Source organism: Candoia aspera, chromosome 4 (genome assembly GCF_035149785.1).
Source record: "Candoia aspera isolate rCanAsp1 chromosome 4, rCanAsp1.hap2, whole genome shotgun sequence".
NCBI classification, from domain to species: domain Eukaryota; kingdom Metazoa; phylum Chordata; class Lepidosauria; order Squamata; family Boidae; genus Candoia; species Candoia aspera.
The window spans coordinates 70,966,839-70,985,662 of NC_086156.1; the positions used below are offsets into that span (position 1 = coordinate 70,966,839).

Sequence of the window (18,824 nt, forward strand, 5' to 3'; positions counted from 1 at the left end):
GGCTGCTTAACTCCTCAGTACTACGCATGCGTTTTCCCCCCTGGATAGGGGCCCCCTCCCGTTCACCATCAGTGCTCATGACAATTTTTGGAGAAAGGCAAACACTGCATTCCAGCATAAGAACCTTATCCCATCTGTGAAACATGGTGATGTCAGTATCATGGTTTGGGGCTTTGCTCTCTCTGGACCAGGACGGCTTGCCATCACTGATGGAACTATGAATTCTGAATTGTACAAGCATATTCTATAGGAAAATGTGAGGGTATCTGTGCATGAACTGAAACTCAAGAGAAGGCAGGTCATGCAGCAAGACAACAACCCAAAACACACAAGTCATATGACCAAAGAATAGTTAAAGCAGAAAAAAGTTAATGTTTTAGAATGGCCAAGTCAACATCCTCACCTTAATCCTAGAGAAATGTGGACCTGAAGCGGGTAGTTCATGTGAGGGAGCCCACCAACAACCCTGAGTTTAAGCTGTTCTGGAAGGAGGAAAGGGCTAACAGTCCTCCAAGGTGATGTACAGGACTGATCAATGGTTATCCAAAACACTTAGTTGCAGTTATTGCTGCCCAAGGAGGGCACACCAGTTACTGAAAGCAAAGGTTTACATACTTTGCCATACACAAATATGTAGCTTTGGATCATTTTCCTCAATAAATAAATGAAGAAATATAATGTTTTTGACTCATTTGTTTAACTGGGTCCTCCTTATCTAGTTTTAGGACTAGTGTGGAGACAGATCACATTTTAGATCGTATTTATGTAGAAATGTTGAAAATTCAAAAGGATTCACAAACTTTTAAGCACCACTGTAAATCACTAAAGTAGTTGGCTGCCTTCCTTTACTCAGGACTTACCTTATAGCAATGCCTCAGCTTGGGGCTGGTGGCCCATCCTGAAGGACAAGAACCAGTGAGGCTGGGTGTGGGGTGTGGTGAAGGAAGCTCAGGATTCACTGGTGTTCCCAGATTCTGCCTGCAGATATACTTAGCCTTGAATGTAGTGCAGTTCTTCACCTCCCACAGGCCCATGGCACTTCCTGTGGCCAAAGCAACACAGCCACCCTTGTTATAACCTAAAAAGCTCATGAGAAAGGGGAAATACACAAGAGAAAAGGTTTAAGCTGATGTTTTCCTTCTGCCTCAGCAAAGCCATCTTACAAGATTGCTACCACTACAAAAGCTGACCTTTCTCCTTCCTTGAATCACAAAATACCATTCTAATCTCCTCAAATGTGTATTCAAGCTAAAATGTTATTGCCATACTGAGTGCAAACTTTCTGAAGGGAGCTGGCTAGAGACTGTAGTTAACATCTTACATCTGATGAACATTATGCTTGGTGGATGCTGGGGGAATGTACAGTTTTTTGTTTTATTTTTTCATTCCAGATGTTCCTTGTTCCTTTGAAGCCATTTTTCAGAGTTTTAATTTGAAAGAGAGATGCTGCACTTCATAAGATATGAATGCTCTCCTCACTCCCAGGTATTTCTCCAGGCTGCATGCCATGAATCCATCACAACCCTTATCTACCGATACTGTATGATTTTTGCCAATCTCTCCTACTTCCACATCCCATTCTGTTTTTTTTGCTTAAAACATCTATTTGACAGGTAACACCTTCAGGCACCTCAGCTATTTACAGGGGTTTAATAGCCCATACGTTAATCAGGGTATGTTTTTAAGCAGGATAATTGCAAATACGTCCAATTTCTTCTTTGGTAACTACCCGTTCATTTTCCTAAAGACACTGGTGTGTGCAGAATAATATGGAACTGTAAAGAAATCCTGAATATTATTGCTCCCAGGTACAGGAATAGAAGAGCTGATCATAATCTGAGGAGGTATCACCAATCATGCAGCATATTATGTAACCCTATAAAAGCCCCAAGAACTTTAGTGTCTTCTCGTAGGGAAGATGTTTCAGAGGGAAGGTTTTGAAATGAGGTAACCAGAACTATGCACAGTATTTCAAATGGAGCTATATTGTAATTTAATAAGATGCTGACCCTTAAAATAATAGTATCCATTTCTTAATCATTCTTAACCTGAACATTTTCACTGCTGATTCACACAAAGTTAATGTTTAATAAAGCACACTTCTTTTCTGAAAGGCCACTGCATATTCAGATCACATCAATATAAATATTCAGGGCCTTTTTGTCACAGGATATACAGTAATTATACTCCTGTGATTTGGAATACCACATAAACTTTTACCGGGTTGGTTGCGGTTCCAGTGGGTGTAAGTGACTTCATCTCCACTCAGCCAATGGAAGGAACCAGTTTCATTTATGTCTTGTAATGCAGTCCAGAAATATTCATCTTCCCAGCCATAAATTAGGCTGCTAACATAGGCCTGTTCAAACCTGGTCCAGGGGAAAAAGGGAAGGAGTCAGTCATTTATTTCCTCACGACTTCTTCCAACCCTGACCTTTCTCCAGAGGTTCTGCCATTTTGCCACCATCTCTGGCACCCAAGGACCACCTACTCCAAAGACAACCGAGAAGGCAATGGGTAAGTCCTTCGAAGGATTTACAGGAGAGCATCGAGAAGCCTATTTCACCAATCCCTGTATAGTTAAAAAATGCTGCAATACAAAAACTCCTCTCTGTGACTTACGGCAGAGCACACACCTGTTGGTGATGGTAACCAGGGCAGAGCCATAATCCATGCACATTTTCCGAGCTTCACTGTATATCACATGGTCATCCCCCAGCCAATAGCAGGATGGACTGTGCCATTTCCAACCCTGGGCAGAACAGAACAAGATCCTCTTGAAATTGCCATGCATTAATTACTTGGCATCAACAATTACATTATTTCACCTTCAAAGAACAAGGAGTGAAAATATTTCAGTATTTTCAAAATATTTCAATTTTAACTTAATAAATTGCTTTAATAAAAACAGAGTGAATGTTATTGGAGAAGGGCACAAAGGAGATTTTTTTTTCTTTTGTTGTATAACTGGAATAAGGCTACCAGATCTGGGCTGCAAAAATCCAGACAACCATCAGATGGGAGCAAAGAGTTGATCATTTTCTTTATCTCTTTCCTGCTATTTTGTGGTCATTGTTTTTGCTGCCCAGTTCTGGTAGCACTTAGCATGTTATCAAGCTCAGTCATTAGGTTAGAATGGATGGCACAGACAGACTTCAGCAAGACCTACAGTAGCTGAAGATACTACCCAGATAATAATTTTTGTCCTTCCTAGTCCTCCAAGCTGTAATTGGTGGTAACAATGGAAGCATTACTATCTGCCAACAACAGAGTGCCAGGGAAGAATTAAAAAGAACAATTAAAAGGGGAGTACAAATGACAGTGCTCCTTCTGTGCTGCTGGCCTCTATCATTCATCACTGCCTGGTAAACCTGTCACAGGATAAGCAATGAAGATGGAGGAACATGGGAAATGGCAAGTTTACAGTCAATTTACATAAACAAATATGTTTACAACCATCACCACAATCTCCCATAAGATTTGCAAGGCAGGCCACAATTTGCAAAACATGGCATTTTCCACAAGCTAATAGCCCCTACAACTTGATTGCATAACTGGAACAGTCATTATATTAACAGCAAAATAAAAAACAATAACATTACAATAAGAATAAAATAAAAATTAAAGTTGTATGCCACTAAGAATCTTTCAAGTGAGGCAGGCAGGCATAAAACAAGACTGGGTGTGTGTGTGTGTGGGGGGGGTTCCTTAAAATGTCAGATCTTCTTGGTGTTTACATAACACCTTTCTTTGGTCTAAACAGTGCCATTCCTGCCTCACTGCCCTTATACCACTTCCCTAATTTCTCCTCCCCACCCCCATCTCATCCCACCAGTGCAGGTGCATCACTCCTGATTTTATGAAACTGAGCCTTCTATTTATATTTCTTGGGGACTGTGAGGCATGACATATGGAATTGTTCAAGGAGGCAAAAGGAGTTGACAAGTTCTGTGGCATCTCATGTTCTTTCCATGTCTGGGCAGCCCTTCCAAGGAACCACATACTATAGTCGACACCAATAGTCCAAAATACACTTCACCTCACATTCTTCCTCTCAACTTCAATGAGATGGGAACATGGTAGGCAGAAATGCACAAAGGCCAATGCAGTTGTTGCAGCTCAGGAGGAAATAGTGGAAAACCAAATGTATCTTCAATGCCCGTGACAGCTACAAACAAAAGGCTACATGATTGTACAGGATATAGTCCAATAAACTTCGCATCCAGTTTGATGGCCAGAAGCCCCTTTTAAAAATATTATAGTTCCATTCAGCTGTAAGGAGCTATCAGAAAGAAATGAATTCACTGGGTAGGAGAAAATTCTCAAAATCTAGAGCAGATTGTAAAAGAACAACTCCCAAGGCAAAATCTAAAGTATCTGCCTTTAGGACTTCCAGTGGGAACATGGTGGACTGAGCAGCTGTGCTCGTGGGCTCCGTGGGCAGAACTGACAACGCCGCAGTTTTTTTGGGGCTCAGGCAGGTTTCTCCTGAAGCCCTGGAGCTTTCTCATGGACAGAAATCACTCAGAATCATCCCATTTGTCCTCCAGAACGGTGCCTTACAGCCAGAGGTTCGCAAACAGCGTTCATGTTAATCTGGTAAGAGACGCCAGGAGGCTGGGACATCACCATTTCCAAGCCGTGTTGTAGCCTTAAAGGGACACTAAGACTGGCCACCCGATTTTTAAATCACCCAATTTATATATTTTTTAAAAGTATATATACCCTAAGAGAGGCTTTCTGCAGCAAGGAGAAGCGATCTCTCTTATTGCTATTTTGGGGATTAACTTTTAAAAATCTTTTAAAGTTTTGGCTTGTTTCCCATCCAAATACTAAGGAGGATTGAAAACAAATAATTGCCTCCCTGCTATTGTTTCTGCATCAAATTTGAAGAATTTAATATTTCCCTACATGCTGAATCTGCTGTTTTGAATCTTCAGCTTTCTGCCGCCACTTTCCCTAGGGAGCTGCTTCTTAACATGCTTTTCCTTATGTAAACTCTTTTGGAAACTTTCCATTAACTCCTACTTTCCCTAGTTAAGTATCTAGGGGGCACCATAATCTACTGCCTGAGACATGCAGGATTTCAAGCAGACTTTCTCAGATTTCTGCTGTGAGCTTAAACAGATTTTGTTTGATTCCTGTCAAGTTATTATGCAAGATATTTGGGACATTGTAGAAAACATCAGCTCTAAAACGTATCATCTGCTGGAGATGCCATGGAAGAAGAAGTAGAGTTCAACAAGGATAGAAATACTTTTGCTGACAGCAAGATCAAGGTTTTTCTTGAATTGCCAGATGGTGACCAGATCGTGGAGTTGAAGGAGTTAAAGGGACAGATCAAATTGCAAACTGTTGTTTTTTTGATGGAACGTTATGGGAAGGAAGAGCTCTTTTCCTATGGGAGGTTTTCTGCTGAGAAGCTGGAGCTTTTAAGGGGGCAGTTGGGCTGTTTGATTTTTTTATGAAAAATGCTTTGTATGTACTAGGGAGATATGTAAGTGCTTTGGTATATTTTGAAGTAGGGTAAGAATTAAAGAATGTTTATTTGAATTGCTTTATGGCTTGTCTGACTTCATTTCTTTTTAATGACTTGGATTAAGACTAATAAGGTATAATAATAAATGCTTGGTTTTAGATTTAACAAGATTAAGATTGTTATAATTGTAGTATTATTAATTATATGAGTAGACAATTTGTATGTTTTTTTAGTTTGATTTTTATTATAGTGGACAGAAACATAGAATAGTGGTAGGAAGGAAATAATTAAATAAATGGTTTTTGAAGTTGATTAGGAGGTTTATATATTTCTTTTTCTTTTAATATAAAGGGACAGAGCAATTGTATTTAGTGATTTTAATTATGTGCTAATGGAATGATTTATAGAAATAATGTGATTTTGGTTTGATATAGAGTAAGGGACTGATTATGGAAATAGCTTTATATTCTTGCTGTTAAAAGTCAGAAGTCACCTCTTTATGTAATCTTTAAAATTCTTTTCTTCTTATGTTTTTACATCTTAGTTTTTTTATTTTTCCTTTTGTAGTTTTTTGCTTTTTTGTAGTTTTTTCTTTGCTTTAAATCTAATAAAATTCTTATTAAAAAAACAAAGTATCTGCCTTTACAATAAAGGCCAGGTACCTCTACAGAGGCTTAAAGCTTCCTGGGCATCCAAATCCCATTCATTGACAGGGATCCCTTTCTTGGTTAGATGGTGAGTGGAATGGTTAAGGCAGCTAAGTTAGGAACAAACTCATGCTAAAAGGGAGAATTGGGGTGAGGCACATCAGCCATACCCTATTGGCACTATAAAAATTATTCCATGATTTCTCTGTTTTTTTTCTTCCCAGCTAAAAGCCAAAACAACTGAAATGGTTTGGGTTTTGTTTCTGCCAAACCACTGCTGATCCAAAACAGTTCAGGAGAACTTTGGAACATAATGGTTTCTTTTGGGTTCAAAATAAAACTTATTTTCCATTTCATGTCCACCCCTTGTAAAAGAGTTAAAATATGAATGAGTGGGAGAGCTCTTCCTTCAAACTTCCATTAGCCCTAGTCATGGCCTGCTTTGAGCTGTTTTGCTGACTACGTATTTTTTAAATTCAATTTAAATAGAAATTGATGAGCCAAGTTTGCAAACATTGCCAGTCTTCCTTGATAAAAGGAGCTGAAATTGCTTTTATTTCTATATAAATGAGATTAAGCAAGAGATGTGCAACCTGAAGGCAGAGACCACGCCTCTGGGGAGAGAAATTTGAGGGCCAAAGGAGGTGTGGCAAAATATCACTGGAATGGACAAAATCAAAACTATTTCTTCTGTCAGGGCTGAAAGGACAACAAATGTACTTTAACACTTGTTTTCATTTCACACCTTAATTCTCACATAGGAAAATCGTTCTGATTTGAGGTGAAGTTAAGCACTGAAAATGGGTAGAGGCTTAAGGTTTTTACCTCTGAACCCCCCCCCCCCTTAAAAAGGGATTGATTTTTTGCTCCTGAACCTGAGGACATTCTGGGAGCTTCAAAAGGGGGGAACGAGAATGTGACAGGCTGATTATTGTGATCTAAGTTATCAAGACCTCATATACCTTAGACCAATGTTTCTCGACTTCAGCAACTTTAAGGTGTGTGGACTTCAACTCCCAGAATTCCCCAACCAGCATGCTGGCTGGGGAATTCTAGGAGTTGAAGTCCACATACCTTAAAGTTGCTGAAGTTGAGAAACACTGTCTTAGACAACAATTACCAAAGAAAAGTCCCTTAAATATTTCAAAGCTTGTTGGATTTTTACACATGTTATGTATCTGGGAAACCTTACTTGAATGAAAAATACATTTGTATTTATTTGTTGTTGAGGCTGAGAAAAGGGACAGCTAATAGCTTCTAATTTAGCCCTGATGACCCTGAAAGATATATGAGAGATATTACCATATCTATATATTTTCCCATCTGTATTTTGTAAAATTAAACTCTATTCTTGCTATTCTGAACTTTTTTATCAGAGATGTAAACACCCTCTTTTTCCCCAAGTTTTGATAACATGCCAAATAACGTTGACAAAAATGGATAACAGTCAGTTTTTCCCATTCTTTCAGACATATTATCTAAGAAAACTGATAGTTTTCCTTATAATTATCTGATATGACAGCCGTATGAGATCTTAATGAAAACATTATGAATCACATTATGAATCATGATTTGTTAAGACTATACACCATTTGTCACATCACAAGAACTTTCCCTCTCTCTCTAAACACATATACCAACCATTAGTAGATAGCCAGTAATTTCTTTACCATGCTGTCTATTTGCTAATGGATCTTCTTTTGAAGGTATCCACAGAATTTACCACAATCAACACAGAGGATGAATGGGGCCTTCAAAAGCAGGCAGCAGACCAATTACTTCAGAGATGAGCAAACAAAAAGATAAGCAAGTAGGAACAAGGACATGCCAATTCTTGCAGGCACAGGAAAGAGAATTGCTAGGAAACTTCAGATGTCTTCTGGAACAGAGCCATCTCATACACAAAACTACATAGTCACAATGGGTAGATGGCCAGTATGGTAAATAGTCAGAAATTACAAGAACAGTAGTATAACACATTTGAAAAATAAGTTTCACTAAGTCTTGGTCACATCCAAAGTTTTTCAGCTGGTATTATTTTATTTCTATACCTACAAAGATCAGAATTGTGCAAGACATGGTATTCCCTGTGACACTCTATAGAAATGAAAGTTGGACTCTGAAGAAGCAAGATAGGAAGAGTATTGACACCTTTGAACTTTGCTGTTGGAGAAGACTCCTGAGAATACTGTGGATAGCCAAGAAAACAAACTGATGGATCATTGAACAAATCAACCCAGATTTCTCGCTTGAGGCACAAATGACCAGGCTCAAATTATCCTACTCCAGACACATTATGTGAAGACCTACAGTAGCTCTCTGGAAAAGGCTCTAATTGTGCGAAAGGTGGAAGGAAAGAGAAGAAGAGGATGATCAACAGCAAGGTAGAAGGACTCAACCACAGTGGCAATGAGTACACCATTGGGACACCTGAAAGAACAGGTTAGGGATAGATTGTCATGGAGAAAAATCTATATATGTGGTTGCTAGCAGTCAAAAACTACTTGATGGCACATAATCAATCAATCATTTTACAATGTAACATAACATAACAATTCCCTATCTCCTCTTGAAATTCTTTGGAAGGAGATGCAGAGTAGGGAAAAAGGTCCTCTCCTTTGCATAGCCTTCATTTTACTTGTCTGGGTTCCCAGCGTGGAGAGAGAAGGATGGGGTCAGTGCAGTGGGGGAATTTTCTTTTTTACTATAAAAACTCTTGTCTTTGCCACCCGCACCTAAAGAGCAGCCTGGGCCAATGCAGTGAGAGAACCACCAGGATTCCTCTCGCTTCTCTTTCTTAGGCCTGTATTCTTCAGTGCCTCCCATAATTTCACAGTCTGTGTCTGGGGATGAGCAGGTCTTGAAGAAAATAAGTATATATTTATAGAGGCATGCATGTACCCTATTGCCTCAATCCTTATGTACTCTAGGTTGTTGCAAGTTGCAAAGCAAGGTCTTAAAAGGTTACCTGGAGAGTTGTTTCCTGAAATTCCTTGGAAGGAGAAATTCCGTGACAATTCACTCTACTAGAAATTGCTGTCAGTATATTAAACACTTGGCAGTAGATGAGGAAAAATTTATTTAAAAGGAACTTAGCCTTCTAACTCTGTTGATTAATAAGACAATGCTGACTCCTCTAGGCTGTGTGGAAAAATGTGTAGCTGAGGATAAGGCTCTGAAGAAGTGTCGTTATTTTAAAAGTGAAAGACAGAAATCTTGGAAGTTAGCCCACCTTCATTCAGGTTTGTAGTCTTGCCTATGAAGACTAACTAGACATCCAGCAGATGGGCTAACTCCTTTCATAAAAAGCCCTCGTGGTTGCCATATGGCAAGAAACAGAAATTGCTGATGCTCATGCTGAGTTCTGTGGGCCCGCAATGGAATAAAAAATATGGATTTTTTTTTTTAAAAAAGTCAAGAAGCTTCGCTGTTAAGGAAAAAAGGAGGGAGGGGAGAAGCAGAGGGGACTAATACATTTTCTGGAAGATGGGAAAAATTGAGTTAAAATCATGTATTCTGAATTTCCATTCAGACTAAAATAGGTAAGTCATGTGCTTTCAGATGCATTTCCCCAACTCGATAAAATGGGAATAAGGATAATCTTTTTAGTTGAAATAAAGTTGAGAGGGAAACCCTACTCAAAGACCTGGGAGCATAGAGATCTTCCTCCTTTTTGGGCCAAGTACACTTTTAAAATTTGGAGAGCTGGGTGCACTCACAAAATGGATGCCATGATGGACATGGCAAGTTACAAAACATCCATTTGCCAAAGTTGAAGTAGCCCCCACAAATAAACAGTTCATCATCCAAATGAAACTTTGTAACTGCCTTCTTGCTTTGGGCACTTCCCAGGCTAAGACATCCCGTACCTTCGCTGCATCCATTTCTATGCCTTTATTGGAAATTCTATACTCCAAGTAGTCTAACTGTTGTTTATGGAATTCACATTTAGAAAGTTTAGCATACAGCTGAGCTTTTAGCAGTCTCTTTAAGACCTCTCTGATCAATTTTACATGGTCTGCCATATTGTCACTATGGATTAAGATATCATCGAGGTACACAAGCATGCCTTTATATAGAAAATCCTGCAGAACTTCATTTATTAAGTGCATGAAGACCCCAGGGCCGCCCTGTAACCCGAATGGCATCACGAGGTACTCAAAATCCCCCAAGGGGAAATTAAAAGCAGTTTTCCATTCATCCCTTCTCTTATGTGAACATGAAATCAGGCTTCCTGTAAGTCCAACTGTGTGAAAATTTCCCCTTTTGATAAGTGGGCTAACATGTCTTTCATCAGAGGGAGAAGGTATTTATTAGAAGTACAAATGGCATTGAGACCCCCATAGTCAGTACATAATCATAGAGATCCATTTTTCTTGGTGTGAAACAAGACAGGAGCAGCCATGGGAGAAGTGGTGGGTCAGATGAAACCTCGCTTCAAATTTTTATCGAACTCTGGCAAGGCTGCCATCTCCTTAGGAGTCATAGAATATAGCTTGGGTTTAGGCAGTGAGGCCCCGGGTTCCAACTCAATAGCACAGTCAGATTTTTGATGGGGAGGAAGATGATCAGATTCAGCTTCCCCAAACACCACCTCTAAATCTTTATAAGGCAGTGGGATCTGAGGTTCCCCTGGGGCTAGGTTGGGCTTCAGGAGTTCTGCCATGCCAGCCATCATTTCTAAGTCCAGGGGAGGCTCAGGCTCCTTCCAATTGCCATATACCCCATCCACGAACTGCAACTGCCCTGTGGTCCAGTTCACCTTGGGATTCCTTTGTTTCAGCCACGCTAACCCAAGTATTACGGATTGATGTGCTATAGGGGCTACTAGGAATCTCAAACTTTCTTTACCAGTCCCAATCCTCATCTCCACCATTTCAGTATAAAATTGTACAGGACTCTCTTGCACGTCTGACCCATCAAGCTGAGTAAAAGTTACAGGGGTTTTAAATCTGCCAACCCTCAGTCTTAGTCCCGTTACTACTGCAGGGTGCATTAAACAGCGAGTACTGCCAGAGTCTGTGAGCCCAACTAAGTCTGTGCCCCTGCCAGTTTGTAGGGATTTGCATGGTTCACTCACCACTGGATCTGGGCACCCATTGCATTGGGTTGCCGTTGCCTGCCCTTGGGCGCCATTCAGGACAGGCAATTCCAGTTTCCCAGCATCTGGAATTCTTCATCTGCCAAGTTTTCTTCAGCTTCGGATAATCCTGCCAGCATGAGCTCAGGACCCCCCTTACCTGGCAAGAGCTCAGCGCTGATTGAACTGGCACTGGAGACTTTTTTAGCCGGTAACTTGGGCATGTGGCTGGGGTTTTTCCTTTGCGAAACTGTGTTGGATAATGGGCACTCAGAAATGTGGTGACCTTCTTTGCCACATTTGCAGCAAGCTCCACTTCGGGTACAACGCTCCTTTTCTCTTTCCCAAGCTCGACATGTCTCCTTCCACTCAACACTCGCTGTAGCAGTGAAAGTGCGCTTCTCTGCTGCATGAATGCGTTGCTTCAACCTTACTTGCACTCAGGTTTCTTCCACTTCTCCAGCCAGGCAAATCCACCCTCGCAGTGTGTTTGGCTTGTCACGCGCCAATATTCCAAGATTTCAGGTTTCAAGCCAGCTTTAAAATACTCAATTTTCAGTGACTCTGGCCAATCAGTCATTTTGCTCACTAACTTCTTAAACCTGGAGGCATACTCGGATACCGACCAGTTCCCTTGTCGAAGAGTTTGCAGACTGGTTTTGGCCCACATCACAATTAGGGGATCTTCAACTCGAGTTCGCAGAGCAAACATAAATTCATCGAAGTCATCCAGCTCTAGAGCCTCTGCTTCGAACAGGTCCACAGCCCAATCAGCTGCTTCCTCTTCTAAGTGGGCTGTCATGTACAGGAACTTAGCTTCATCATCTGGGAAATCTCTCCCCCATTCATTCATGAATCCACGAACTTGATTCATGAATCAAGCCAGCTGCTTTGGGTTGCCTCTGAACTTCACTTTCAGATCCCATATCCCTAAGCCTCCACTACCAGCTCGCTGTCCCAGCTCTGGTAAGTAATTTGCAGCTGAGGTCCAAAAGAGGTGGTGCTCCGGCGATCTGAGAAATATTCTTCCCGCAGGTTTCTTGAGATATTCTGCCCGGTAGTCACTATGGCTATTTGCCGCAATTGTCAACTCATCTCCTTGACTGTGCCTTGCAAACCAGACATGCGACTCCTGATCCACATTCTACTCTTCTGATTCGCTCACCAGATTTGATCGAGACCGTCTCTCTATGGTCACATGCCGGCTGGCCTTTGGGTCTGCGCTGCGCCTGATCTCACATGACTGTCTTTCAAATCCCTCATCAAGGAGTTTGGGCAATACTCCACTTCCGAGAAATGGGTTTTGGGTCGGGCTCCCAACCTCCTAGTCCTTTCTAGGTTCGGGTCTCTCCAGTAGGTCTCTCCTCATCTGTGGCTCTTTGCCTCATATGTCACAGGCTTCTTCGGCGGGGAAACCTCTCGTGTAGGATGTCAGCTCACTCCCTGAAAAATCTGTAAGTCCATCATGGTGGTTTTGCTCACCATTGGCTGTTATAAATCCTCAATTCCCTTGGGTACTGCTCCGAAGGTCTCCCTCTTCCCAAGGGGACACCTCCAGCAATACTCTTTCCTGCTGCCTCCTCCATCTCAGAAACCATCAGTGTGTGCTCTGTCATAGGTGACCAGGAAAGTCTCACCCCTTCTGAGGAGACACGTCTGACCACTGAGATGAGTTCTTCATCTTGCCATTCATCCAGTACAGTTAGTTCCCCAAAGTTGCTTGACAACACTGGATCTGCAGAAGGTACTGCTCCCTCAGGTAGGGCAGCGTCCTCAGGGCAGGTTGCCATTAGATTGGTGATTCAGAGCTTTCTGTGACGGCCCCAGTACCAGGATCTTAACTTGAGAAATTCTCCAGACAGTCCATTAGGAAGCTTAAAGAATTCATTTATTAAAATTCGATTACACAGGACAGTTGCAAAGCTTTGAATAACGTTTTGGCGCCAAAGCATTCAAATTAAATCATTCCCTCTGACATAGTTTCTCCTCCCTGTCACAAGCAAGCTTGTTCTCACTCCTGAACTCCCCCCTCCCAGTTCCTTAGACTTTATTAGAGTCCAGGTGTCTTATCAGCCCGTCCTTGGCTCCAACAGCTTGTGAAGGAATGTGATTAACGATCCTCTCTGTCTGCAAAGCTGCAAAAGCTGACATGGGTTCACTCTCACCTTGGCCGATGCATGTAGCAATAATTTTATGGCAGGCGTGCAAAGCGAGTTTTGCTTTGCCAAATACCCAACACACTTTTCAATTCTGTCACTTTTAACAAGTCAGGTGGAAGGTCCCTGGTGGCACCAAGCAAGGTGATTGGGAAAAATATATAAGGCAAGTGTAAGGTCTCCCATAACAGACAAAAACCCAGCTGATGTGGTTCCAGTTCCCATGTGCAGCTGCCTACATAAAGTCATCCCCCCTGCATGGACAAGAATGTGAGCAGAGGAGGCTACTCAGCCCAAATGACCCTGGGGGCAAAGCTGTTTAGTATGGCTCCATGGGCTTTTAACTTCTTACACGCTAAGCTTTCTTACATGCATTTTTAAAATTAGCAAAATTTTTGCAAAGCAAAATGGAACAAGAATTTAAAGAGCAGTATCTTGATAACAAGATAACCCAAACTGAAAAAGCTAAAAACTAGTATCACTAAGTGTGGTTTCAAAAGAAGCTGATGATCACCACAAATCAACCCCAGTTTTTCATAATAAGTTTTAATATGCAGTTGCACCTAATCCTGTGCTCTCCAATTCTGAAGTGCAATTGAGGTGGTACCAAACTTCATACAGCAACTTTTAGAAGCAAGACGGCTTTGCTTCCTTCCATCTGCTGCTAGCATAGCCTTCAGATGGCCTTCAAATGTGCTATACTTCAATTCCCAGAATCCTATAATAATAGCTAGAGGATTATGGGAGCTGGACTTTTATTCAACAGAATGAAGGGAGTCTCATCTCTGCCACTATCCTACCAGACACAATTCCACAGGTTACAGCCAATGAATTTACACAACTGGAAGCTAGTTTCTGGACTGCCATCCTTTTTTCATCCCTACTCTTGGAGGTATATAATGAGAATTCATTTAAAAGGTGCATAACAGATAGGCACAGGCTAATTTTCTTCCTTGAACAGGAAGCAAAGCTGGGGAAATCATTCTAATTAGCCTTACAGATCTTTCAGGTAAATATTTCCCTAATAAAACCTCTGAAATACTGTTAAAATCACACATGTACCTTTCCCTCCTCCTATACTTGCTGCAGAGGTAGAAAGGCTAAAACATTCTGGGCTTGGCCAGCTGGAAAGAAGATGTTCCCTGGACAGGGATGGGTTGCTAGATACTGTACTTGGACACTGTATATCTCAATAGATGACATGCAGCTAGGGCACTTTATTTCCCAAATGGCAAAGAGAGTATGCTTGTTAATTTCTGAAGGGGAAAAAAAAAGCTTTCACATTCTTCATGCTTGCTTTTCCACGTTCCATTTTCATGTAACTAACTTTTTAATCAGGATTTGTAACCCCTATGTTAGGAACTTTAACCAACTTGAAAGAAAAGGGTTTGTCTCAGTTTTCATACATGAATCTATAGAACAGTTCTGTATAAGCCAGTCTTTGAGCCACAAAATGCAGCTGCTGGGCCTCCTTCTTTTGCCTTTGACTCTATACCTATAGAGAGAGAGGAAGAGGGGGGGAGGAGGGAGGGGGGGAAGAATGTCTTTACCTTTCTACAGCCATGGTCCTCCTCTTTCCCCTGACTTACTCGACCCCGCTTCTTACAGACAGAAGGCAATGTCTGATTGCAAGGACTGTCATTCCATCTCCCTTCCTGGATAGAGGCACAGAAATTTCAACTCAGTAAAAGCTATTTTCACAGTTGGACCCAGTTTCTAAATATTCTAAACACAAATGTTGTATCTTCCCAGCTTCCTGTGTTGACTATATATTTACCAATTTAAAACACGTTTGTTCGGTTTTTATTGTATGCAAATTTCTAGTCTACTAGGCTAATCTTCATGATATCTTTTGCTGTTTTGCACCAGCCTATCAGCTATCATATAAACTTGGGTTTTTTGTTTTTGTTTTTGTTTTTCACTTCTAGGCCTTCTGCCATGCTTACCCCTTCAGCACATGCTTCGGCATATTTCTGCAATCTTTATTTCAGAAACCAGTTTTTAAAACAAGTAAACCAATTAACCAACTTCCCCTTCCACATACAACCCCCAAAACATCATAAACCAAGATGCTTGCAATCTAAAGGAACATTGTAGGCAATACATGGAGGCAATGTTAAATATTTTTTAAAAGAGTTATTTAACACCATTATTTGGCTATTGGCAAAACCTCAAAATGGCTTTAAAAAATAAAAGTTTCAAGGTTTATCAATATATCTGGATGATCTAGATATAAAAGACAAATTAGAATGGATTCCCACGGAGCTTTGCCTGCTTCAGCTTTCTGCAAAGAAAAGAAATAGGTCTTAAATTATATATTTGTTTTGTGCAAAGCTGGATAAGTCATTTCCAAATTTCTTCATGATCAAATCTGTTTTAAGAAAAAAAAAGAGCTTAAAGTGCATGTCCCTTAAGATTCCAAAGTCTCAAGTCATTAATGAGGAGCCATATTTTTTCATCTACAGGTACATACTGCTATGCTGACCTTTTAATACATGTGGTACAAAGATAGAGAGTCTTCTGTAAACTAAAACTATATCTGTCTCTCATGATAGAAACCCTTCCAATTTTACTCATACCGGCCCCCAGATAGTCACACAATCCTCAAGGCTATCTCGGAAATTGTTCGGCTCAAAAGGGTGCCAGAATGTAAATTGCACCGGTGTGCCATCTGACCACTCAAAATTCATCTGTAGCCGGAGATCATTCAGGCCAATCCAAAGTTCTTCAACATCTGGCAAAACAGGGAAGAAGAGAAGAGAGTGGATACAGTTCTCTTCCATTTATATGTTAGCAATGCATTTCCTACCTTGAATTTGCTACATCACACAATGCACAAGACATATGTCTGCTTCTGCCTAGCTAATTTACCTGCTCTCTACAGTATATGAGAATTTAGAAGAATGCTGGATTATTAATCAACCCTCCATGAAAACTAGATATACCACGCAGAAAAATCAAGTGTGACTTCCTCTGCTGTGGCTTATCTTCACCTTTATTTCTGTACCTACTATAGTTCAATTTCAGCATCACTTTTGTCCTCAATACTCCACGTTCTTCCAGAAGATTTTCCACAAACACTCAACATACTGATTCATCTAAAAAATTCATTCAGTACCTTAAAAAAAATGAACTTATATTTTTAGAAAAACCTATTTAATCCTTGAGAGGGGAACAGCATCATGATTGGCCCAAGGATCACCAATTGAATGAAGTGTGGGGGTAATCATTTTGATTGTCTTAAGTGCCAGCCAATCAACATTCTAAAGGACCAAGTTTGCTGGGAACAAGAAGGATCCGTTTCTTTTTAGCTCAATTCAGTTTGAAAATTGGTATTATCCTACTAGTCAAACTTGGCTGTTTTTAAAATGCTAAGCAGGGTCAAACCTGGTTACTATTTGGACATGAAACCATGAGGATATATCAGGGCTAGGCTAGCCTGAAAATTTTAAAAACGTGGAAGGCAATGGCAAACAATTTCCATATTGTTGCGAAGAAAATTATGTCTATGAAGTCATGAAATTCAACTTGAAGGAGATAATCACTATTTTAAAGTCAGTGGCCACAGAGCAAGCTAACTGGCTAAGTACCTACATCTAATTCAGACCTTATTTTCTGTAAAAAGCTACCATAAAAATTGTCTATCCATTTTGTAATATGAATATTATACACACACACAGTGTCTGGAGTAAAATACATGGGTACCACTCTGCCACCAAAGATACACTCTATGTGACCACCAGTCTTCTAGTCCTTCTGGTTTTTCTCTTTGGCCACAGCCAGCATGGCAGCCATTTTATAAAAGAGCAGTATCACCCACTCCACAACTGCTGCTTGAGGAGAGTACCTGAGACACTCATTCAAAGTTCTGAGTAGGGTAGACCCCAGGTGCAAGGGTCCAGAGGGCATGGTAGAGTCAATTATCCCTTACCTTGCTTGATTTGCTTGGTAACAAACTCCAGTTCAGAGAGGGTATGGATGCTCACTAGATCCCCCTCACTGCGCAAGCAGGTCTTTTTGGCATCTATCCAACTTTTCTTTTCACTTATCAAACGATAGCAGTTAGACTGGAATGGCTGCCAGCTGGGATCACAATCAATCTTCACTTCAGTTTCTACTAGAATTACAGTGCATAAACTTAAAGAATCAGAGAGCCATGGAACATACCTATTAAATTGTGAGGCTACATCCAAGATCTATAACCCAGAAAACAGAACTTTGTAAACCAAGCACTGAACTTTATTATCTGCCATATAAACCACCTTACTAATTCCTTAATCACAGGTATTAATACATGGATTTAAACTAAAAGCCTCCATCCATTGTTTTACATAATTAATTTCAAACAGAATGCAAACGTTTATTCCCATCCTCTTCCTTACATTGGTGCCCTGAGTGCCTGGCTTTCAGGCTCTGAAACTCTTTTGCCTATGCACTTCCTTCCAACCAACTCAATATATCCCTGTCCCCAAACCCTCAAAGTAATAATAAAATAAATACTAAAATCATCTAACAAATAAAAGCCTGGCAAAAGAGATACATCTTACAGATTTCCTAAACACTGAGAGAGTAGGGGAGTACAATCCATAGCCTGGAAATAACACAAGAGAAGGTCCTCTCCATGTAACAGAAAGTGAGCTCTCCTGCTGATTTTGAAAAATGGACAAATTTATCAGGGAAGAGACAGGGCTTATCCGTACAGCTCCTTGCCTCAGCTTCTGGAGAGCCTACTATTAGGTTATGTCCTTATAACAGAGCCCACCATTGTGGTGCTATCCTGCTGCTGAGCCAGGCTGAAGCTGTATCAAAGCAATCCAGCAAGAAAGTGGTACTTTCCACTGGAAAAATGAAAGAAGGCCTCCTACATGAATGCTCCATGTTGCATAGAACAGTCATCTTCGGAGGATTGGCAGCTGGCTGGTCTCCAATGGGGCCTTTGCAAGATCAACCTCTCCTATCTGGCAGGGGGCTCTGTGCTTCTGTGACCATTTCTGCTTCGGCTGCCAGAGAGAATAGAACTATGCACAGCAAGCCTTCCCCCCCCACCCCCGCCAGCTCAGGGGAGTATCAACCACATGGAAAACTTCCACAAGGTCCATACTCCTATTGGTAAGCTTCAGCTGATGTAACTTTCCCACTCACGGTTTACACACTTCCTTATTGAACTCCTAAAAAACAACAGATGGAAGATGGTAGTGATTGGCAGCTGCTGGAGCTACACAATGAATACACCTATATGAAGCTGTAACTGCAAAGTGTGCAAGCAGCAATGCCTGTCTAGTGCCCTTCCTCAAAAGCAAAATTTCTGATTTCAGGAAACTGCAGCAATTGGCCTAGAATCATAACACTGGAAGGAAATTTAGAGGTAATCCAACCCAATCTGTATTCAGGGCCCAATTTGCTATCTTTGACTATCTAGCTCTGTTTGAAGCCTCAGGCCCGGAAGGAATCTGGCAGCAAGC

The 18,824-nt window shown here is 40.9% G+C and overlaps 1 protein-coding gene across 1 annotated transcript in view; it reads right to left on the reverse strand.

Annotated features, from left to right (window-relative positions):
- The window catches only part of MRC2 (mannose receptor C type 2), a 99,144-nt gene that overhangs the window by 41,130 nt on the left and 39,190 nt on the right, over positions 1 to 18,824 (reverse strand). The window contains exons 7-12 of the mRNA XM_063300429.1: positions 17,294 to 17,476; positions 15,942 to 16,096; positions 14,913 to 15,017; positions 2,637 to 2,752; positions 2,221 to 2,369; positions 861 to 1,078 (exon numbers count right to left, since the gene is read on the reverse strand). Of these exons, the coding sequence (XP_063156499.1) occupies positions 861 to 1,078; positions 2,221 to 2,369; positions 2,637 to 2,752; positions 14,913 to 15,017; positions 15,942 to 16,096; positions 17,294 to 17,476 (926 nt within the window). The remainder of the gene's footprint in view (positions 1 to 860; positions 1,079 to 2,220; positions 2,370 to 2,636; positions 2,753 to 14,912; positions 15,018 to 15,941; positions 16,097 to 17,293; positions 17,477 to 18,824) is intronic.